We start from the raw sequence: 21513 nt of genomic DNA, 5'->3' as shown, positions 1-21513 counted from the left end.
GCAACCAATGTTAAATTTAACTATCTATCAATTATAACCATTATATGACATTTTAAGGGGAGACAGTACTTTAAATTCACCACGCCAGCTTACAAAAGAAGCTCAAGAGGCTCTGAGAGAGATTGAACTGGCTTTATCCCAATGTAGTTGAAAGAGTCACTCAAAAACCATTGGAAATATCAGTTTTTGCTACAAAAAAAGCACTACAGCAGTCCTTCATTAAGGAGACAATGTGACCAAGTGGGTGACTCTCCAAGCACAGCCAGACCAAAGCATTATTTCTTACCCAGTGCTTGTGGCTAGAATCTTATTAAAAGCCATTAAGCAAGTAATACAATTATCTGGGATAGAACCTGACAAGATTTATACTTTCTATACCAATGCACAAATTAATGTATGCTGTGAAACCATCCCAGAGTGGGAAATTTTATTGACTACAGCTCCAAATTTTATACATGGGTCTCCCTTAAAGATAACCCGGCTATTACATAATTGGCCATGGATCTTTGAAAATAAGGTTTCTAATGTTCCTCTTAAAGGACCAACTATCTTTACAGATGCATCAAAACATAACATTCTTGCTTTATTTTCTCCTGACATAGTTATAAAAAAGTAGTCAGGACTTCTTTTCAATCCACTCACCAGAATTAATTTAATGCAATTATGCTAGCTCTTATTATCCAGGAGATGCTAATATAATATCTGATTCAGCTTATTCAGTAGGTGTGGTAGAAAGAATTGCCACTGCCCAAATGCAATTTGTAGTTTCTACCATATATCAGTTCTTTAAGGAACTTCAAGGGCAAGTGAGAAAATGTCCAGATAAGTATTATATCTTGCATGTCTACTCTTATATGGGACTTCCAGGTCCTATTTTTTTTAATAGAAACTTAAAGACAGATCACCTTCTCACCATGTTAGCCAACATTCCTTTATTTCAGGCAGCCCAAGAATCTCCTTCTAAATATCATCACACTGCTCAATCTTTACGTCTTCAGTTTGGGATAACAAAAGAGGAAGCTAGGAGCATAGCAAAAGCCTGTACAGCTTGCCTTCCTTTCCATACTCTTACACTCCTTCCAGGAAAGAACCCTCATGGGAGACCCAATGAAATTTGGCAAATGGATGTGACCCCTCATAAATCTTTTGGTCATCTGTCTTTTATCCATGTTGTAATGGACAACTTTTCAGGATTTACTTTTGCAGTACCAGCAGCAAAAGAGAGAGCCCAAGTGGTCACTGAAAGAAGTGTGTGTGGTTTTGAATTGATAGTTATATTTTCTATACCTTCCTACTGGAACTCATGGAAGTCTTTCATAGGTATCTTGTTTATTCATATTGTCTGTTTTATTACTACTAGCTTGTGTGATATTACTATTTGCTTATGTGATTCCTCCCATGCTGATGGATTTAACAACTGATATATACCTGCTTCAATTAAAACAAAAGAAAGGGAGAGATGTAGAGGGATACAGATAGTGGGGAAACTTGGGTGAGGTATAAGACTCTTCCACCCCAGAGGGAATCTGCTAACACTATCTTGTTCTGTTCCCCATCTCTCCTAAGGGCTCTCAAACTTCCTGAAAAGTCAAGGAGTGGTGATAACTTGTGTTGTAATTAAAGGAGAGTGATACTAAGTGGCAAAGAGTCATCTACATACAATAAAAGCAAGTTGTTTATGTGGCCCTACATTAGTGCATGTGCAGTGAGCTATGGTTATATAAGGGTGTTAGGGTATACGAGGCTGAGAGAATTTGGAATAAACAAACTATATTTGACCATTCATGTGGGTTCCTGCCTCATAACTCCTCTTCTAAGATCAAGAACTCAGGCTAGTACCAAGATCCTCCAGAGAGCTTGTCTAATCTGTACAAGATTCAAGCTTAGGGGACAACTACTAGACAAAATGGAAAACAATATTGCAAAAACTAAATATGGATCAACACCTTACAACAAGTACCAAGATAATATCCAAATGGATTCATGAGTTACACAAAGAGTGGAATATAATGGACAATTTGGGGAATCATGGAATAGTATAAGTGTCGGATCTATGTATAAAGGAAGAATGTGTTATCAAACAAGAGACAGACAATATGATAGGAAATAAAATGGATAAATTGGATTACATGAAACTTAAAAGTTTTGCACAAAGCCAATAAAACAAATATTAGAAGGAAAGCAGAAATATGGGTAGAAATTTTACAATAAGTATCTGTGACAGAGGTTTATTCCTCAAAATATGTGGAACCAAGTCAAAATTAGATGAATAGGTCATTTTTCAATTGATCAATGGTACAAAAATATGAACAACCAGTTTACAGACAAAAAAAGTTAAAGATATCTATAATCATATGAAAAAATTCTATAAATCAATCCCAATTAGACCAGGGGTTCTCAACTACGGCTCGCAGGCCAGATGCTGTGGGCTGAGGATGTTTATGTGGCCCACCGGGTTATGGCAAATGGGCTGAGGGGTGGAGACAGAGTGTGAGCTTTTGTTTTTACTGTAGTCTGGCCCTCCCACAGTCTGAGGGACAGTGAACTGGCCCCCTATTTAAAAAGTTTGAGGATCACTGGATTAGACAAATGCAAATTAAAACACATCTAAGTACCACCTCACAAAACATTGCCTAATATGACAGAAAAGGAAAATAATAAATGTTAGAGGGAATGTGGGGAACTTGGAAAATTAATGCACTGTTGGAGGACTTATGAAGAGATCCAACCATTCTGGAGTGAAATTTGGAAATATGTCCAAAGGCCTATAAAACTGCATGTCCTTTCATCCAGCAGTAGCACTGCTAGATCTGAATATCAAAGAGAAAAAAAAGGTGGAAAGGAGAGAATGTATTTGTACAAAAATGATTACAATGACTGTTGTTGTGGCAGAAAAAAATTAGAAATTGAAGAGATGCCTATCAATTCTAGAATGGTTGACCAGTTTTAGTATATAATTGAAATGAAATATTGTGTCATAAGAAATGATGAGCAGCTACTGTTTCTGTATCTCAAAGGGATCATAAAAGAGAGGAAAGGCCCCATATGTGCAAAAATGTTTCCAGCAGAACTTTTTGTAGTGGCAAGGATTTTGGAAATTGAGGGGATGTCCCTTAGTTGGGGAATGACTGAATAAGTTATGGTATATGAATGTAATGGAACATTATTTTTTTTCTATTCAAAATGATGAGCAGTCTGATTTCAGAAAAGCCTGGAAAGATTTACATGAACTGATGCCGAACAAAGTGAGCAAAACAAACAGCAAAACAGGAACAAGAAGATTATGTGATTATCGGCTGTGATTGGCTTGGCTCTTCAACTCCAAATGACTTGTGAAGAAAAGAGCTGTCCACATCCAGAGAGAGAACTATGAAGACTGAATGTATAGTGTTTCCACCTTTTTGTTGTTGTTTGTTTGCTTGTTTTTTTTCCCTTGTGAATTTTTCCCTTTTGATCTGATTTTTTTTTTTTTTTTCTCATCATGATGAATACCAAAATATGTGTAGGAGAATTGCACACATTCAACTTCTAAGCAGACTGTTTGCAAAGATTTACCAAAGTGAATGTTGAAAACTATTTTTGCACGTATTTGGGAAAATAAAATAGCATTAAAAAAGAAATGAGGAGGAGGAGGATTTCAGAAAAATCTAGAAAGAGCTACATGAACTGATATGGAGTAGAGTAAGCAGAACCAGAAGAACAGTGTACACTGGAACAATAATATTATATGATGAATAACTGTAACTGACTTATAATGCTTAATATAATACAATGATTCAAGAGAATTCTAAAAGGTCTTATCAAAAATGGGATATAAATCCACAGAAGGAATTGGTGAATTCTAAAGTGAAGACCAAAACAAATTATTTTGATTTTGTTTTTATTAGAGTTTTCTTCCACAAAATTACTAATATGGAAATTCTTTACATGACTTCACATGTAGAACCCATATCATGTTGCTTAATATTTTAGGGAGGGGATAGGTAAGGATGGGAGGAGGAAAACTGGGAATTCAAAAGTTTTTGAAAATAAATATTTAAAATTGTTTTAACATGTAATTAGGGAATAACAATCAAACTACTGAAAAAAAGTATTTGTAACTCATTCAGTCATTCATTTCTATCCTCAGTACAGCACATTGTGCAGCATATCTACTTAATATTTGCTCAGATAAGTTGACATGTGAATTTCTGAGAATGTTGGTGGAATTATATCACTAGGGACTCAAGACCACTCATTTGTGAGATTAATCATTCAGAACTCCATTAGCAAGGAAGGTGAGGGAGGGAGGCCATGGCAGAATTGGCAAAAGTTTGGAAGAGGACATCTTGGTCTTCTGTTTTGCAGCTTCAAGAGAGAAAACAAATGGTTTTATCTAACAATCTTCTCCCTTGTCAAGAACAGGGAGTGATCAAAGTTTTAAGAAGTGCCCTCAACTTTCTGAACCCTAACTCAAATAAATTGGTCCCACATGGCAGAATTCCTCAGCAAAACACTGACATCAAAGTTTGAGATATTTATGTACACAAAGGGTAAGAATTAGGAGGTAAGAGAAAATAGTAACGAATTCTCTCCCGAAAAGGGCTAATCCCTTGTGAAATGAATCTCTGTAGGAGCCTCTCTCTGAGTATTATTAATGAGATCCCAGGAACTTTCTCAATAACCAGATAGCCCTCAAGCTATATCATTAAGAGCTTTGTTGACATGAGTAAATGCTATTTCTTTATCTATATTGAAGAGGGAACTCTATATAATGTCAAAATTCAAAAGATCATCTTCAGATCAAATCAATTTCTAGAGCATTTTAGAGATGAGTAAATCATAACTAAAAAGGCTTAAAAGTTTCTGTGCCATGACCATAGTAAGTTTCATAGAAGACACTGACATGCCAAGAGCATATAAATGAAGAGGATTTAATATCCAATGATATAGGGTGAGTGTTTGATTAATTTGATGGTTTTCTTCATTTTAACTTAAAAAGATGCATGGAAATTAAAGGACTTGCAAAAGAAAGGATATGTCTACAATCTATTCAACCTATCACTCAATTGCCCAGAGCAAAAGACTGGGGTCAGCTGGTTTGAAAAAAAGAAAGAGAATCTGGACTATGGGGAACTCCTTTCAGAATTAAAGAAATGCAGAATTTAATACTTGAAAGGGAATTTCCGTCTAGTTCAAGTCCTACCCCACAAATCCACCCAAATACCCACTAAAGTAATGAAACTTATAAAATATTTGCTTGAAAAAGAACACATTACCTACCAACAGAGAACTTTTCCTTTTGGAATAAAAAAAATACTTGCTAGGTATTTTATCCTTACGTCAATGTTTCTTTGCAACATTCACACTTTGCTTTTGGTGCTACACTTTGGGGACAAACTCAAAAAGTTTAATCTCATATTAATGATCTAGCAATCATTAAAATATTTGAAAAAACAATTGCCATGATCCTTTCCTTTTCCATGCTAACCTTTCACAAGTCATTCAATTTATACTCATATAGCATATAGTTAAGATTATTCATGACCTTCATTGTCCTTTTCTGAATATTGTCCTTTGTCAATGTTCCTCAACTATGACAAACAGTATAAGAAACAGTATTCCAACTATGAATTAACCAATGTCCATATTTTTTGAAACTGATTCCTGTATTACAATGCAGGATTTTTCATTTGTTCCTATTTAATTTGATCATACTAGATTAAGACTTTTATCCTTTTATCATGAATATTTTTGAATCATGAATTGGTCAAACTATGAGTAACTTCTCTCTTCAAGATTTGTGTCCAGTGAAAACCATTAATGATGTCATCCAAATCATTGATCAAGGAATGATCACTAATACAAAACAGAATACTAATCCCTAAAGCACTCTTCCAGGGACCCTTTTCAAGTTGATATTAAATCATTAATGACTACTCTTTGCAAGGAGTTCCACCAAGTGTAAATCCATGAAATTACTTTTGTTCAGTTCATGTCACCTCACTTCACATTTTTCATATGGTTTTATCAATTATTTTGACAAAATTTAAGTACAACTATACCATTTCTTTTATTGACCATCAAATCAATCAACTATTCTATTCAAAAATTTCTTGAGACCTTAAGAACTCTCCTCACAAAGGTTAAATAGATTTCTTACCAGTTTACAGAATTCCAATTATGTGCCCTTGGCAATGACTGAGCCCTTTTCTTTACTTTTGAAAGTAAAGAGGCTATAGTTTTGACTCCAAAATATGATAAGCTACAAAGATAATTGTTGGGAGCTCAAAAGCCACTGTTTTGTGAATAGAGTTCCATAAAGAGTCAAAAGTTTTGATGATTTGCTCTGAGGAGAAAGTAATTTGGGATTTTATCTCTTATGTATACTTGCCATGTGAACACGTTTCAGTGTTCTTTTGAAAAAAAAAAATTAAAGTTTTGGTTCCAAATTCCTTTCCTCTTTCTTTCTCTACTCTCCCCCTCTCCCTGTGATTGTAAAATATTTCCATATCAACCATTTTTACAAGAATTAAATAAAACAAAAACAAAATTTGAAAGAAACTGAAAATAGCATACTTCAGTCTGATTTCAAATATCAGTTCTTTCTGTTAAGGTCGATATCATGAATTCTTCATCATGAATTCTTTAGAATTTTTTTGGATGATTATATTGCTAATATAATAGCTAGTAGCTATCATATAGAATAACTAAAACATTCACACTTCTTTATAATACAATATTGCTTTTACTATGTACAAAATTCTCCTTATGTACAAAATTCTCCTGGTTATGTTCACTTCACCATGCATCAGTTCATGTAAGTCTTTACAGATTTTTTTCTAAAATAATTTTCTTTGACACTTCCTATAGCACATTAATATTTCATCACAAGCATATGCCACTCTTGTTTAACCATTCCCAAATTGATGATCATCCCTTTGCTTTCCAATTTTTAACTAGCATAAAATGAGATGTTATAAATATTTTTGTACAAATAGATTTTTCCTCCTTTTGTGAATGTCTTTGGGATATATGACTAACAGAATTGCAATGTTATATATTGGCTTTGGGGCATAGTTCCAAATTGGTCTGTAGAACTGTTGGATAAGTTTACAACTCTACCAACAGTATATTAGTGTCCTGGTTTTCCCACATTAACTCCAACATTTATCTTTTTTCCTGTCATATTAGCCAATCCAATACATGTGAAATGTCACCCCAGAGTTGTTTTAGTTTGCTTTTTTCTAACTGATAATGACTTAATGTATTTGCTTTGGTTTCTTTGTCCAAAAATTTTTTGTTTATAAGATTTGCCCATTTATCAACTAGGAAATAACTTGTATGTTTGTGAATTTGATTCAGTTCTCTATATATTTGAGAAATAAGATCTTTAGTAGAGATATTTGTTGCAAAATCTCTTACTTCCAATTACCTGGTCTTCTCATAATTTTGTTTGCATTGGTTTTATTTGTGCAAAAGCTTCCTAAGTTTATATAATCAAAATTATATATTTTACATTTAAGTGCTCTCTATATCTCATTGAGTCCTCAATTTTTACCTTATCCATAATTATTACAGAAAATTTATTCCATGTTCTCTTAATTTGTTTATGATATTATCCTTTCTGTATGAATCATATACCTATTTTGAACTTATCTTGATATTCAGCATGACATATTGGCCTATACCTAATTTCTGTCATACTGTTTTTCAGTTTTCCAAGCAATTTTTGTCAAATAATGAGTTTTTATTCCAAAACCTTCGACCTTTGAGTTTATTATAGACTAGATTACTATGGTCATTTAATAAAATAATCCTCAATGTTCTACAAGTATTTCATATATTGTAATATTATATATATATATTTTTTTTATTTTGTAAACAAATATCTTTAGAAATAATTAGATAAATAAAATAAATTATTATTATTGTATGTGGGAGAGAAGGTCAAGCAAGTCTACTTTACATACTGTATATACCTACAAGGTTGATAGTCTTCAATTTATGAAGGAAAACTGACAGAGACAAAAGAATCATAAGAATTTATATAATAATTGTATTGTTCTTTCTGATATTTCACTCAAGACTGGGAGTAATGAGGACTCTTTTTTCTCTTCTTGTGAACAGATTCTTGTTTTTTCTTCTTATCCTACACTCAAAAAGAATGGAGAGAGGAAATTATTCACTAGTGACCGAGTTCATTCTCATAGGATTGACAGACCAGCCTAAGCTCCAGCTGCCACTCTTCTTCCTATTCCTAGGGATTTATGTAGTCACTGTGATGGGGAACCTGGGCATGATTATACTTATTGGGCTGAGTTCACATCTACATAACCCCATGTATTATTTCCTCTGTAATTTGTCCTTCATTGATTTCTGTCAATCAACTGTCATCACACCCAAGATGCTGGTGAATTTTGTGTCAGAGAAGAACACAATCTCTTATTCTGATTGCATGACTCAGTTCTATTTTTTTGGGTTTTTTGCCATTTCTGAATGTCAAATGTTGGCTGTCATGGCATATGACCGCTATGTTGCTATATGTCATCCCCTCCGTTATAGTCTTATTATGACCTATCAAGTATGCTCATGGTTGGTGGGTGGAGTGTATGCATTGGGCCTAATTGGGGCAACAGCTCATACAGGCTGCATGCTTAGAGTGTTTTTCTGTAAAGAATATGCAATTAATCATTACTTCTGTGATCTCCTTCCACTCTTGAAGCTGTCTTGTTCTAGCACCTATGTCAATGACATAGTGACTCTGGCCTCCAGCACGTTTAATATCTTTTTCCCAACACTGACCATTATTTGCTCTTATGTTTTTATCATTGCTAGCATTTTAAAAATTCAGTCCACTGAAGGCAGATCAAAAGCCTTCAGTACCTGCAGCTCCCACATTGCAGCAGTTGGTGTATTCTTTGGCTCTCTTGCATTCATGTACCTGCAGCCATCTTCAGTCAGCTCCATGGATCAGGGGAAAGTGTCCTCTATCTTTTACACTATCATTGTGCCCATGCTAAATCCCCTCATCTACAGTCTGAGGAATAAAGATGTCAAAATTTCATTGAGGGAACTGATAAAAAGAACATTCTAGTAAAAAGAGAATTGCATTAGTGGAGACTGAAAAAAAAGGAAGATAGAAGGCTATAAAGAACATTCTAGTAAAAGAAGAAATGGAGTGATGGATTTAATGGAGACTGAAAAAGGGAGAAAGATTGAGGAACAGAGACAGAGATTTGGAGAAAGACAGACACAAAAAGAGACAGACAGATAGATAGAAGAGGCAGAGAGAGAAATTTGTAGAAAGCAGATACTCTGCCCCCTATCTATATTTCCTTAGAAGACCAACTTACATGTACTTTGGGAACTTCTCAAGCCAGTAAGCTTTTTCCCTCCCCACATTTAGCCTCCTGTTATCTGCCTGATTTGCATTCCAAGTGGTTTTCAAAATTCAACAATGGACAGACCTACTCTTGATATTTTATAGAGTTGGATTAACTATTTTAAATATCCTTATTGCAGATAAACTGTGTGCAGTTTTTCCAAATGCCCTTCTGTGAACTATCTGCAATTTTTGTCACTAGAGGTTAGCTATTCAAGATAATGTTATTTAGAATGCTAAAGCTACAGGTCCAAACCATTGTTTTTCAGCTAAAGAAACTATATCTAAAAGAGGATTACTTATTTGCTCTTAGCCCTAGAACTGGCCAAGAACATTGAATCCAATTCTCTTGATTCTTGACTTTTTTTCTTTTCCAATACAACACATAATCATCTGGACAAAAGAATTGAATGGAGGGAAAAACAATTACAACTTTAAATGTGAATGGATGTGTAAGAAGTGTTAAGAGCCCATCCTGTAACACCATAATAGATGGACTCTTGGTAAGGAGAGAAGTGGTTCTGGGAGACAGAGAGGCACTGTATTTTCCTTCTTATCTCGGGAAAATAAGATTTTCTAAAGTTCAGCATCATAAGCCAGTACAAGAATCTGAATTTTCAGACAGAATTTTGCTATACTAAATGTTTTAAATCTGACCATGCTACAGTTGAGGGAATGACAGGCATTTTCAAAAATTTTATCAACATATTTATGGGGCTTGCTGGTTTTTATCCTTTCCCTTTTTTTTCTTTCTTTTCTTTATAAAGTATTCTTGCAAAGGAAGACTCTGAGAAACAAAGCTACCCCTGAAAATAAAGAATTTGACTATAGAAAGGATTTCCAGGCCCTGGAATTTAAAAGTGGATTTAATAGACATTTAATACATTTTTTTAAGTACACCTATTATTGCATTCTGAGCTATCTTTTTCATGAATGCTGTCTATATTTGAGTGTTACAGTTTGCTTAAGGTTTAAATGTGAGGAAACCAATATTTCATTCTTATTCATAGCTATATCTTTGTAGTAGAAGAGATTAAAACTGTTGAGTCTACCATTGCCTCAGGAGTGTGAGCTCTGGGATAAATGAATGACAAATGCAGGAATGGTTAGAGCAAGAACAGAACTTATTGAATGTGTATGATGGTGTTTGTTCCATGCAAGAAGGAGATGAAATGGCAGCTGGTGTGGGAAAGTTGATAAAAGGGAACTGAGTGTGAAGATTCATCAGCCTCTGGGGCAATTTCTTACAAACCCTTGCCTCTGCCATTATCACTACTCTCAAGAGGCAAAATAAGAGGGTAGTGGATGATTTTCCACTTGGGAGAATAGTAGACAATGCTGAAGTAATGATTTCTCTCTTCATCCTCTCTTATCTGGGGTTGATTCCAAAACTTGATCCATTTTGGAACTGTGTTCCTAATTTGGCCATAAATAATTTTAATTTTTGGTTTATCTAGATAAATCTAATCACAATATCTTCTCTTGAGTTAGGTATTGTCTTATTTCTCAATATAATGAGTAATTCAATAGATTATGATCCATGATTGTCAGGTAATATTATAACATTCTATGAAAAGATTAGTATGGGGAAATTAGGGAGATATGATAAAGAAACAAAACTTTTTTATAGTGTTAGTTGAAATTAAATAGAATAAAATACCTAGGAAACTAGGTCACAAACAATATATTAAACTTTATTGTATATATGTTTACTGAAAGATAAAGTAGCAAGGTCCTGAGAATATAGGAAGTTATTTTATCTGTTTATTTTAGTGATCATTCTAGAGTCCTTAAAACTCTAGGTTCTGTCTTGTAATATTTTACACTAAAAATGCATTTACTAATTGCTTCATAATTTCTTTGAAGAACAAAGATGTTCATATTAGCAACTTTGCATGTTAACTAGATGTTCATCCAGAAATTATTGTCTAAGTTGGTTCTAAATATAATATATAAATATCATATATTATAAATATAAATATAAATATAATATAATATATTAAAATTTTTCCTTTTAGCCCTCTCTTAATTTATATTGTAATCCTGTTGTTCCTTTATCCTTGAAATTACCTAGTATATAGATTACTATACACACATATGTATACATTTAAAATATACAAATATTTGAGTATTGAGAAAGCATTAATATTGATTTTATATGTAATATACATAAATAATAAAGTTTGATAAATTACAGATAAAATAAATTTTTAATTCTTCAAGCCTTTCTTTAAAGATAAAAAAAGAAAAAATTTCCCCCCGACAATTCTGGTGTTTTGCTTTGGATCAGTGGCTCTCAGCGTGTGGTAGAGAAATTCCTGGGAAGTCTCCAAAATCTTTTCATGGTGTCTATAAGGTCAAAACTTTTTTTTTCATAATAAAACAAAATATTTCTATTCTTAATGTAGTAAATCTATACATATCCCACTGTTTATTTATGTAAAGGGCTCTTGAGAATAAGAATTTGAGAACCAGTGCTATAGATCTATCTTTCTCAATATAAGCTTTCAAAGAGAACAATATACTGTCATACTATGATAGCCATTAACAAAATTTGAATGGATCCCTTGCAAAGAAATGACTTCCTATGCCTAGAATTTACAGTTGGTAATAATAATAATTATTATTATAAAAATAATATTGTAATACAGAATAATGATGATTGTAATAATTATATGTTTATTCATTTAGTGATTCACTTTTGTCCTCAGCACAGTGGTGAAAAGTCCTGGTCCCTGTAATCAGTTCAATCCAATCCATCAAATATTTAATTTACAATTTACAAATGTAACATAGTATTTTAATCATGGAGAATAAAAAGACAAATTAAAAACAGCCATTCCACCCCCCTTGGGTTTAAGGTCAAAAGTATTTTCATATAATACTAAGATGTTTCAATTTCTAAAATGGTAAACACAGATATAACTCAATAAATAAAAAAAGTTTTAGGAATATTCAATATTTAGTATCATAAAGAGTCCTAAGACCAAAAAGTTTGAGATTCATAGTCGCAGATATATGTATCATAATACAAGAAGTGATTGCTACAAAATCGGAAACAATTGTATTTCAATGAAATGATTTTCCATTGGTTAAAATTCTATTATTATTATGTTGCCGTACTGTGTTATTGTGAATTATGAAGCTTCTTTAGGGAAAAAATGATTTTTATCTCTAGCAAAAAATCTATTTTGCCATCCATTTTCCTGTCATGGTGATTTGATTCACCTTCTTCTTCTCTGTCAGATGCATCCCTGTATTTCTGCTCAGGAGTCCTGAACTCTTGAGAGAAGAGAGCTTGCTGTGTATGACTCTTCAAAAAAACATATTAATGCAATATAGTAATCTTCACACACATACAGACACACACACACATACACACACACACTTTTCACCATTACTTTTGAAAATAATGATCGAAATTATAATTATTCTTAGAAAAAAATTTTCACAATCCATTCACAATCCCTATAATTTTTGGATCAATTGTGTCCTCCAGCCACTCCTACCATTTTATGTTGTCTTCTCTCTTTAGAGAACAGCGGAAAAAAAATGAAAGAACTAAGAAGTAGAAAAAGTATTAATGACTTCTCAGGAAAGGGGAATCCCTTATGAGATGAGTCCCAGTGGAAGTCTTTGTATGTGTATTACTAATGAGGTCCCAAATATCTTATAAAAAGCCTTAAGTTGCATCATCAGGAGCTCTGTTGCTATCAATGAATACTATTTCTTTACCTATGGTGAAGGAGGTTATGTTAGCCATAAGAATAGGTTAAATTTGCAGTTAAGAGCAATTAGCTAAAAGTAACAATTAGAAATAATAATTTGCAAAGCAAATAAATTTCAAGACCATTTTAGAGATTGAATTCTATGTCCTAATTCCCATCAACATTAACAAAGATTGGAAGGCTCTGATCATGACTTGACTATACGAAGTTTAATAAAAGCCATGTACTTTATGGCAAGAATCTTTAAGATCCAAAGCTAAAGGGTAAGTAGTTGGTTAATTTGGCATTATTTTTTCTTCTAAATAAAGATAATGGAACATCAAGGCTTTATAAAAGAAAGAACATCTCCACATTGACTGTATCCATTACTGACTGTGTGTGATATTGGGTACTAGTGGTTTTTTGAATAAAAAGTTTTTTTGTTTTCTTTTTAGATATGAAGAACACCTCAAAATTACAGAATTATAGCATTCTTTATAATTAGAAAGAACATGTCATCTAATTCAAACCCTATCCCATCATTTCCCCTTAATGAACCTACAGCAGTGTTAATAATATAGCTTAAAGAGCTTAATTTAAATGGAACCAATGACTATCATGGCAATATATTTCCCTTAGGGTTATATACAGTTGTTTCAGATTTTATCTTCATATGAAGCCTAAATTTGCTTTTTTTCAAATTTATGCTTTATATTAGATCTATGTCCATTGGGACAAACTTTTACATATAATTTCTTTTCACATAATAGCTTTTAAAATATTTGGAAATAATTATTATTTCTTTCTGTTTCTTCCCTTCTCCATGCTAAACTTTCACAAGTTATTGAACTTATACTTATATGGCATATATTTGAATAGATGAGATCATTAATGTCTCTCATTGACCTTTTCTGGATGTTCCCTATTTTGTCAATATCCTTTCTTCAGTATGAAAAAGAAAACCAGACCAAGTCAGCATGTATGGTTTAAACAAGGTAAAATGTGGTCAGTTCCTTATTCCTGGAAACCATAAGCCTTTTCAGGGAACATAAGGTAACATAATTTTTTTTGGACCACCATCTTAAATTGCTCACTTATATAGAGTTTGTTGTCTAATAAAATCCTGGATCTCTAACAAAAAACTGACCTCTAAACTTGCTTCCATATTTTTGCATTTTTAGAATTTATTCTTTTAGCTGTCATTCCATGTTTTACATTTATATTTATTAAATGTTATTTGTTTGTTTCTTTGTTAGAGTATGCCCATTGCCCTAACTTATGATATTTTTTAATCATTTGTTTGTCAAACTGTGAGTTGATTATGTCTCCAAGCTTGGTGTCAAACATACCATCTGTTGTTTTGGTATATCTTTTTGTTTTCATAGATTATGGCATTAGTTCTGACATACTTGTGAATTGGATATAAGTGAAACATAGCTGCCAAAGTCCCAAGACTCACTCTTCCCTCTGGAACTATCACAATCCAGTGGTTAAGAAAAAAAAACAAAAAACAAAACAAAAAAACAAACAAACAAACAAAAAAAAACACTCTTTCCTCTGGAATTATCAAAATCCAATGGTTAAAACATCCAGTGGATGATCTTGGCTTTTCAAAATTAAGGTCATTTCCCATGACCATGTTTATTTAAGAGGTCCTTTCCATGGGCAAATGCTAGATAACAATTAAGACAAAGATCGTTTAATTTACCTTCAAAAAATATGAATGAAGAAGAGAAAGACTCAAAATTTCCTGATAGAATAGAAAACAGTTGCTATTTACACTCATTCTAAACCATTAAAACACAATGAGCCATAAAAGCTTGAATTGGATTATTATTAGTCATTCAGTAATAGCCAGAGTGATGAAGATTAATGAACAAGCAGAATCAAGAATATATTGTGCACAATAACAGCAAGAATGTGCAATGATAAGTTATGAAAGGCTTGGTTCTTTCTCAATGGTTCAGTGATCTAAAGCAATCCCAATAAACTATGGACAGAAAATGTCATTTGCATCCAGAAAAAGAACAAAGAAGATTGAAAGTAAATCAACACATGCTAGGTTCACTTCATTTTTCTGTTGTTTTTTTAAATCTCTCCCACGGTTTTTCTATTTTGCTCTAATTTTTCTCTCCCACCATGATTCATTAAGCAATGTGTACTAAAAATAAATAAACTTACTACAATAAAAATGCCAAAAAAGATTTTACATATTCAATACATACATACATGTTTTACATAATTTTAGATTGTGAGTAAATATCTTTGAAAATAATTATATGAATCAAAAATATTATGACTACTATATGTAGGAAAGATTAAAGCATGGCTCTTCCCAATAGAATGGTTCATATGACTCATTCCTATAAAGAGGCCAATCTTTATTTTGAAATAAAGGAAAAAACTAATACAAAAAAATCAAAAGAATTTATAATATAACTTTATTGCTCCACTTGAGGCCTCATGTTAGATTTGTAATGACAAAGACTATTTTTTTCTTCTTGTATACAGATTCTTACTCTACAGTCAAAAAAAATGGAGAAAAACAATTATTCACTAGTGACTGAATTCATCCTCATAGGGCTAACAGATCAGCCTGAGCTCCAACTGCCACTCTTCTTCCTGTTCCTAGGGATTTATGTATTCACTGTGATGGGGAACCTGGGCATGATCATACTTATTGGACTGAGTTCTCATCTACACAACCCCATGTATTATTTCCTGTGCAATTTGTCCTTCATTGATCTCTGCCAATCAACTGTCATCATACCCAAAATGCTAATGAACTTTTTATCAGAGAAGAACACCATTTCCTACCCTGAGTGCACAACTCAGTTCTGTTTTTTTACCATTTTTGCTATATCTGAATGTCAAATGTTGGCTGCGATGGCATATGACCGCTATGTTGCTATATGCTATCCCCTTCGTTATAGTCTTATCATGTCTTATCAGGTATGGTTAGGTTTGATGTGTGGAGTGTATACATTGGCCCTCGCTGGGACCGCAGCTCACACAAGTTGTTTGCTTAAAGTGTTCTTCTGTAAGGAAAATGCTATTAATCATTACTTCTGTGATCTCCTTCCACTTTTGAAACTCTCTTGTTCGAGCACTTATGTCAATGAAGTGGTACTCCTGTCATTCAGTACATTTAATATCATTTTCCCAACACTAACAATTATTTGTTCTTATATTTTCATCATTACTAGCATTTTAAAAATTCAGTCCAGTGAAGGCAGGTCAAAAGCCTTCAGTACCTGCAGCTCCCATATTATAGCAGTTGGTGTATTCTTTGGCTCTCTTGCATTCATGTACCTGCAGCCTTCTTCAGTCAATTCTATGGATCAGGGGAAAGTGTCTTCTGTCTTTTATACTGTCATTGTACCCATGTTAAACCCCCTTATCTATAGTCTGAGAAATAAAGATGTCAAAATTGCCTTGAAGAAAGTGATAGAAAGAACATTTTAATAAAAAGAGAAATATTAGAATATTAGGTTAATGGGTTTACTGGATATTGTTGTGTTGTGGAGGGAAGGTGGAAGGGATGAAGAGAGGGAAAGACAAGGAGGAGGGAGAGAATAAGAAAAGGAAGGAGGAGAGAAAGAGAGCAAGGAGGGGAAAATTGAGAGAGATTTGTACAAACCAAATATGCTGTCTTATAATTAATTAATTAGAAGTCCAACTCAGTCCCATATTTGTAATTAACTAGAGCCCAACATTTATCCTCCTCTGACTTGCTTGTCAAATGGGCTGTGAAATTCAAAATGGATTTACCTGCTTCTAATATTTGAAGAATTGATTTTTCTATTTTGATAATCTTTATGAAAAAAACAAAAACATTTTTTCCTAAATGTTCCTCTGTGGGTCAATGATTTTTTGCAACTAGCAGTTAAATTTCCAAAATTTCACATGATGAATGTTACTGAGAATGCTAAGGCTAGAAGATTTAACAGTTTTCAAATTCAATCCCTTATTTTTTTAGCTGAATTAACTATATCTAACGGAAGACAAATGCCTTGTTCATAATCACAGAATTAAGAGCAAAACCAAATCGTGAATACGAGTCTCTTGATCCTTATTCTTTGTATCTCTTCTTCAAAACATTATATAGTCATCTATATAGAGAAATCTAAGTGAAGAAATCACAATTACTGTTTTAACTGTGAATGGATATGCAAAAAAGTGTTAAGAATTCATCTTCTAACATAATACATAAAGAAATTCTTTAATCTTGTAATCATTTTTTAAGATGGCTTCATATAGGCAGGGAGGAGTGTCAGTGGGAAATTTTATTTCAACTGCATTTTTCTGCTGGAGCTATTAAAGGTACATTCTTAAGCTTGAAACCATAGGAGCACAAGCAACATTGGGTGTTTTAAAGCTGACCATGCCACAGGTATGGAATAATACAGATATTTTCACATTTTTTTTCAATATATTGATTGGTTTTGTTGGTTTTTCCCTCTCTTATTTCTTTATTGTCTTTAAAAAACATTATTTGTTATATGGTAAAATTCTATAAAAAAGGAAGCTAGCCCTAGTAACAAACAACTTAGCTACAGAAAGGCTATCTGAGCCCTGAAGTTTAAAAGTTGTAAATTGCCTTTGTTTTCCTTATAAATATATCTCACTGCCATGTAACTTGTTGCCCCTTCTTTCCATGGATATTGTGTATTTATATGTAACAGTTAACTCAAGGTTCAATTATAAGGAGACCAATATTTTACTCCTTATAGGACATCTTAAATGATAAGGATTATGAAAAGATGAAAAGGGGGAGATTCAATGCCAGGAAGCTGAATGTTGAGATTCACATAGCCTCTGGAACCACTTTGTGAGTCACTGGCTCTACTATCAAGAGCCAGCTGACTTCCCATTAAAAAGAATAAAGAACAAATGATAAACTCTAGATCATGGTCTCTTCTTTCCCCATTTTTTCTGCTGAGTAGATAACCTCATTTACTTTTAGAATTGTTTTTTTTTTCCTTAATTTTTTGTCAAAAACTGGAAAATTTTAGCTGACAATATATTATTTCATTCTATGTATAGAGGTATATGTAGTCTAATTTGCCAATATGAAAAGTATTTGAACAAATTATGATACATAAACTACAAGGTCATATACTCTAATATATATAATATATATATATATACATATATATGTTAATGTGTGAAATTATGGAAATATTATGAAACATAAAGTTCACATCTCAAACATTATTTTCATTTAAATTAAATAAATTACTACTCCTAAGAAAGCTAGATCATGAATTGTAGATTAAAGTTCATTACATATGTGTACAGAAAGATAGAGAAAGCAATAAGGATTTCTTTAAAAACTATTGATTCTGGGAATATAGCAAGTTATCATATCTGTTTATTTAATATATTTTATTTATATTTATATAATGTGTTTATATATGTGTATGTAAATATGTCTGTGTGTCTATGTATGTATGTGTGTATATATATAGTACATTGTAAATAGTATATATATATATATATATATATATATATATATATATATACACACACAATTTACAATGTTTATTTTACTATGTTTGGGTCTCATCTTAGAGTTCTTAAAACTCTATGTTTTGTCAATCTTACAGTAAAAATGCATCTTTCAATTGCTTCTTAATTTCTTTGAGAAACAAAAATTAGTCCTGATTTGCAACTTTGTATGTCAGTAGATATTTATTCAAAAATTATCCCTTAATCTTTAAAATATGTAGAACTTTTAGTTTATTTCAGTTCCTTTAAACTCCCTTTTAATTCATATGGTAATCTTGGTATAACTCTTTTCTTGAAGTTACCTGTTACATTAAACAATATGTATATATATGTGTGTGTGTATGTATGTATACACGTGTAAATATACATATATACACATAAATTAAGAATAGAAATATATTTGAGTGTGAAGAGAGAGATATTATGAAAGTGAACATATAAAATATACATTATGGATAATAGAGACACAGCCAGACAGATGGATAGAATAAACTTTTGATTCTAACTGATTTTACTCTAAACATAATCCATAAAATTTTTCCATCTTTCTGGTGCTTTACTTTGCATCAGTGACTTTCAGGGAGATTCCTGGAAGGTCTCCAAAACCCTTTCATGGATCCTTGAGGTCAAAACCATTTTAATAATTATATGAAAATATTTTAGTTTCTAATATGGTAATTATAGATGGATATAACTTACAAAAATGAAAGTGTTTTGAAGTACTTAATTTTTAGTAGTTACAAAAGAGTCTAGAACTCAAAAAGTTCGAAGTTCAGAATTCTAGATATCCATTTCCTAGTGCAAGCTTTTAAAGGGAACAGACAGTTACACTACAGTGGTTGTTCCACACAAAATCTGAAGCCATCCCTAGGAATGAAATAACTTTTCATTGGTGAAAATTCCATGTTATTATTATAATATGTACCACACTGTATTGCTGTGAAGGTAAATTTCTTGAGGGCAAGAATGATTTCATTTTGGCCTCTCTGGTTATCCATCTTCCTACTACAGTGCTTTGACCACTTTTAACTTCTTAGTCACATCCAGATCTTTCATTCCATTTCCTGTTCTGGGGTCCTAGACTTCTGTGTGGTGAAAATTTACTATACAGAACCCTTCACAGACCCATCTCAATGCAATCTAACCATCTTCCTGCAATGCAACAATTGTGCCCATAAACATATACATTTTCATCTCTACTTGTGAAGAAATAATCAATCAATTGTTCTATAAATTCACCCCAAATCCTTATAATTTTCTAGATCAAATGATCTCACCCTGTCCACCTCTCCTACTTAAATGTCATCTTCTCCTTTAGAATACAAATTTCTCCATATTGCTGACAGCCTTGATTTATGCATTTGTGGTGTTCATTTAGCTTAGTTATTGGCACATACTATAGACTTAAAAACAATTTACTTCAACAAGGTACCTTACACAGTATACATACTTAATATTTTCTAGAATTATATGTGAATTCTGAAAAGTGGAAAGGTAAGATTTAATAAGCAGGGACTCAAGGTTACTCATCTGGCTACTTAATGCTTAGTACATTACCAATATCAGGAATTTTTCCCCTCAGCAAAGTGAGGTCTAGGACTCTCTTTTGGTTGAGGTCAGATATCTCACTCCTATTGGGAAAGCTCATTCACTCTGTGTATTATCTAATATATTCTTGTTGTTATGACTTCTCTGAAATCTGCTTGCTATCAGCTTGGATAAATGGATTTATTTGCATTTCACTAGAGGTAATGTGTGTGTGACTAGTATTTGTTGGAAAAGGAATTAGGCCTTGGATACATGGTTTGGGTATCCCTTCTCAAAAAGAGATATTGATCAGGAGTGCATCTTGACATTAAAAATTATCTTCACTAAAATAATATTATTTAGGAGAGCTTCGAGATGTAATTCTATTCTGGTTCACTCTTTGAAAAGATGAAATTTTCCAGCTTCATGACTGTTAAGCCAAATGAAACAACTCAGGAAATTTTCCTAGTCCAGTTGGAAAATTGGATTAGAGAATTGGCCAGAAGTTGGGAGATGGGCCTGAGGCAATAGAAAACTATTACTGAGATTTTCATACTAGTTCATCCTCTGAGGATGAAGATTTGCTTGGCTAAAGAGCCAAGAGTCTATAGAAAATAATTAACTTATTAAAAACATATTGGAATCACTGGAACAAAATTACAATTGCTACCTGCATTCTTTCCTGAGGAGGAAATTAGTGCTATGGGAAATATTATGATAACCTGGTATAAAAAGAATCCTGTCAAGAAACCCAGGTATTTGGAAATCAACTCATTCCCTACAACATGCAGAAGCTTCCTTCCTTCCTTCTTTCCTTCCTTCTTTTCTTTTTACTGAGGCAATTGAGGTTAAGGGACTTGCCTAGGGTCACACAGCTAGGAAGTGTTAAGTATCTGAGACTGGATTTGAACTCAGGTCCTCCTGACTTCAGGGTTAGTGCTCTATACTCTGTGCCACCTAGCTGCCCTAATTTCTGAAGCTTTCAAAGGAAAAGCCAAAAACTTTTTTTTTTTTTAATATAACCTGCCTCGATATTACATTTCTCTGGCATGAATGTGTCTTTAGTCAAAACACATTACGGAAGGTGAACCAAGAAGCTATTAGAATTAATGGAAAACTCCTAATTATTACAGGAATTGAGACACCTGCTTTTTTATTGATGGAGAGGTTCAGGTTAGAGTAAGTTGAGAGAGAGACCAGGTAGTTTTGTGACATTCTTAACATTGCATGACCTTCAAAATAGGGAGTTATTTTGTGACTTCTTCAAAATCAGGTGACTTAAAAGCAATTGAAACTTAGTTTTAAAAAATGAGAAAAAATTAAATGGCATCACTAATGATTTTCTTAAATGTAATATCCCTCCTACTGTGATCAGCTCTCAGCATCACTTGTTAAAATGTTCCA

The 21513-nt window shown here is 32.8% G+C and overlaps 2 protein-coding genes across 2 annotated transcripts; both read left to right on the top strand.

Moving 5' to 3' along the window:
* The first annotated feature begins 8134 nt into the window (after positions 1–8134).
* On the top strand, positions 8135–9076 carry LOC141559750 (olfactory receptor 8G50-like). Its single transcript, XM_074297458.1, has one exon. It carries the CDS (start codon positions 8147–8149, stop codon positions 9074–9076), a length of 930 nt encoding a protein of 309 aa, XP_074153559.1. The 5' UTR covers positions 8135–8146.
* Positions 9077–15606: 6530 nt separating this feature from the next.
* On the top strand, positions 15607–16536 carry LOC141559748 (olfactory receptor 8G1-like). Its single transcript, XM_074297457.1, has one exon. It carries the CDS (start codon positions 15607–15609, stop codon positions 16534–16536), a length of 930 nt encoding a protein of 309 aa, XP_074153558.1.
* Positions 16537–21513: the final 4977 nt, after the last annotated feature.

This window comes from Sminthopsis crassicaudata, chromosome 3 (genome assembly GCF_048593235.1).
Source record: "Sminthopsis crassicaudata isolate SCR6 chromosome 3, ASM4859323v1, whole genome shotgun sequence".
Lineage (NCBI taxonomy): Eukaryota > Metazoa > Chordata > Mammalia > Dasyuromorphia > Dasyuridae > Sminthopsis > Sminthopsis crassicaudata.
Note: the sequence above shows the minus strand (reverse complement) of the source record. Positions and strands in the feature narration are given on the sequence as shown.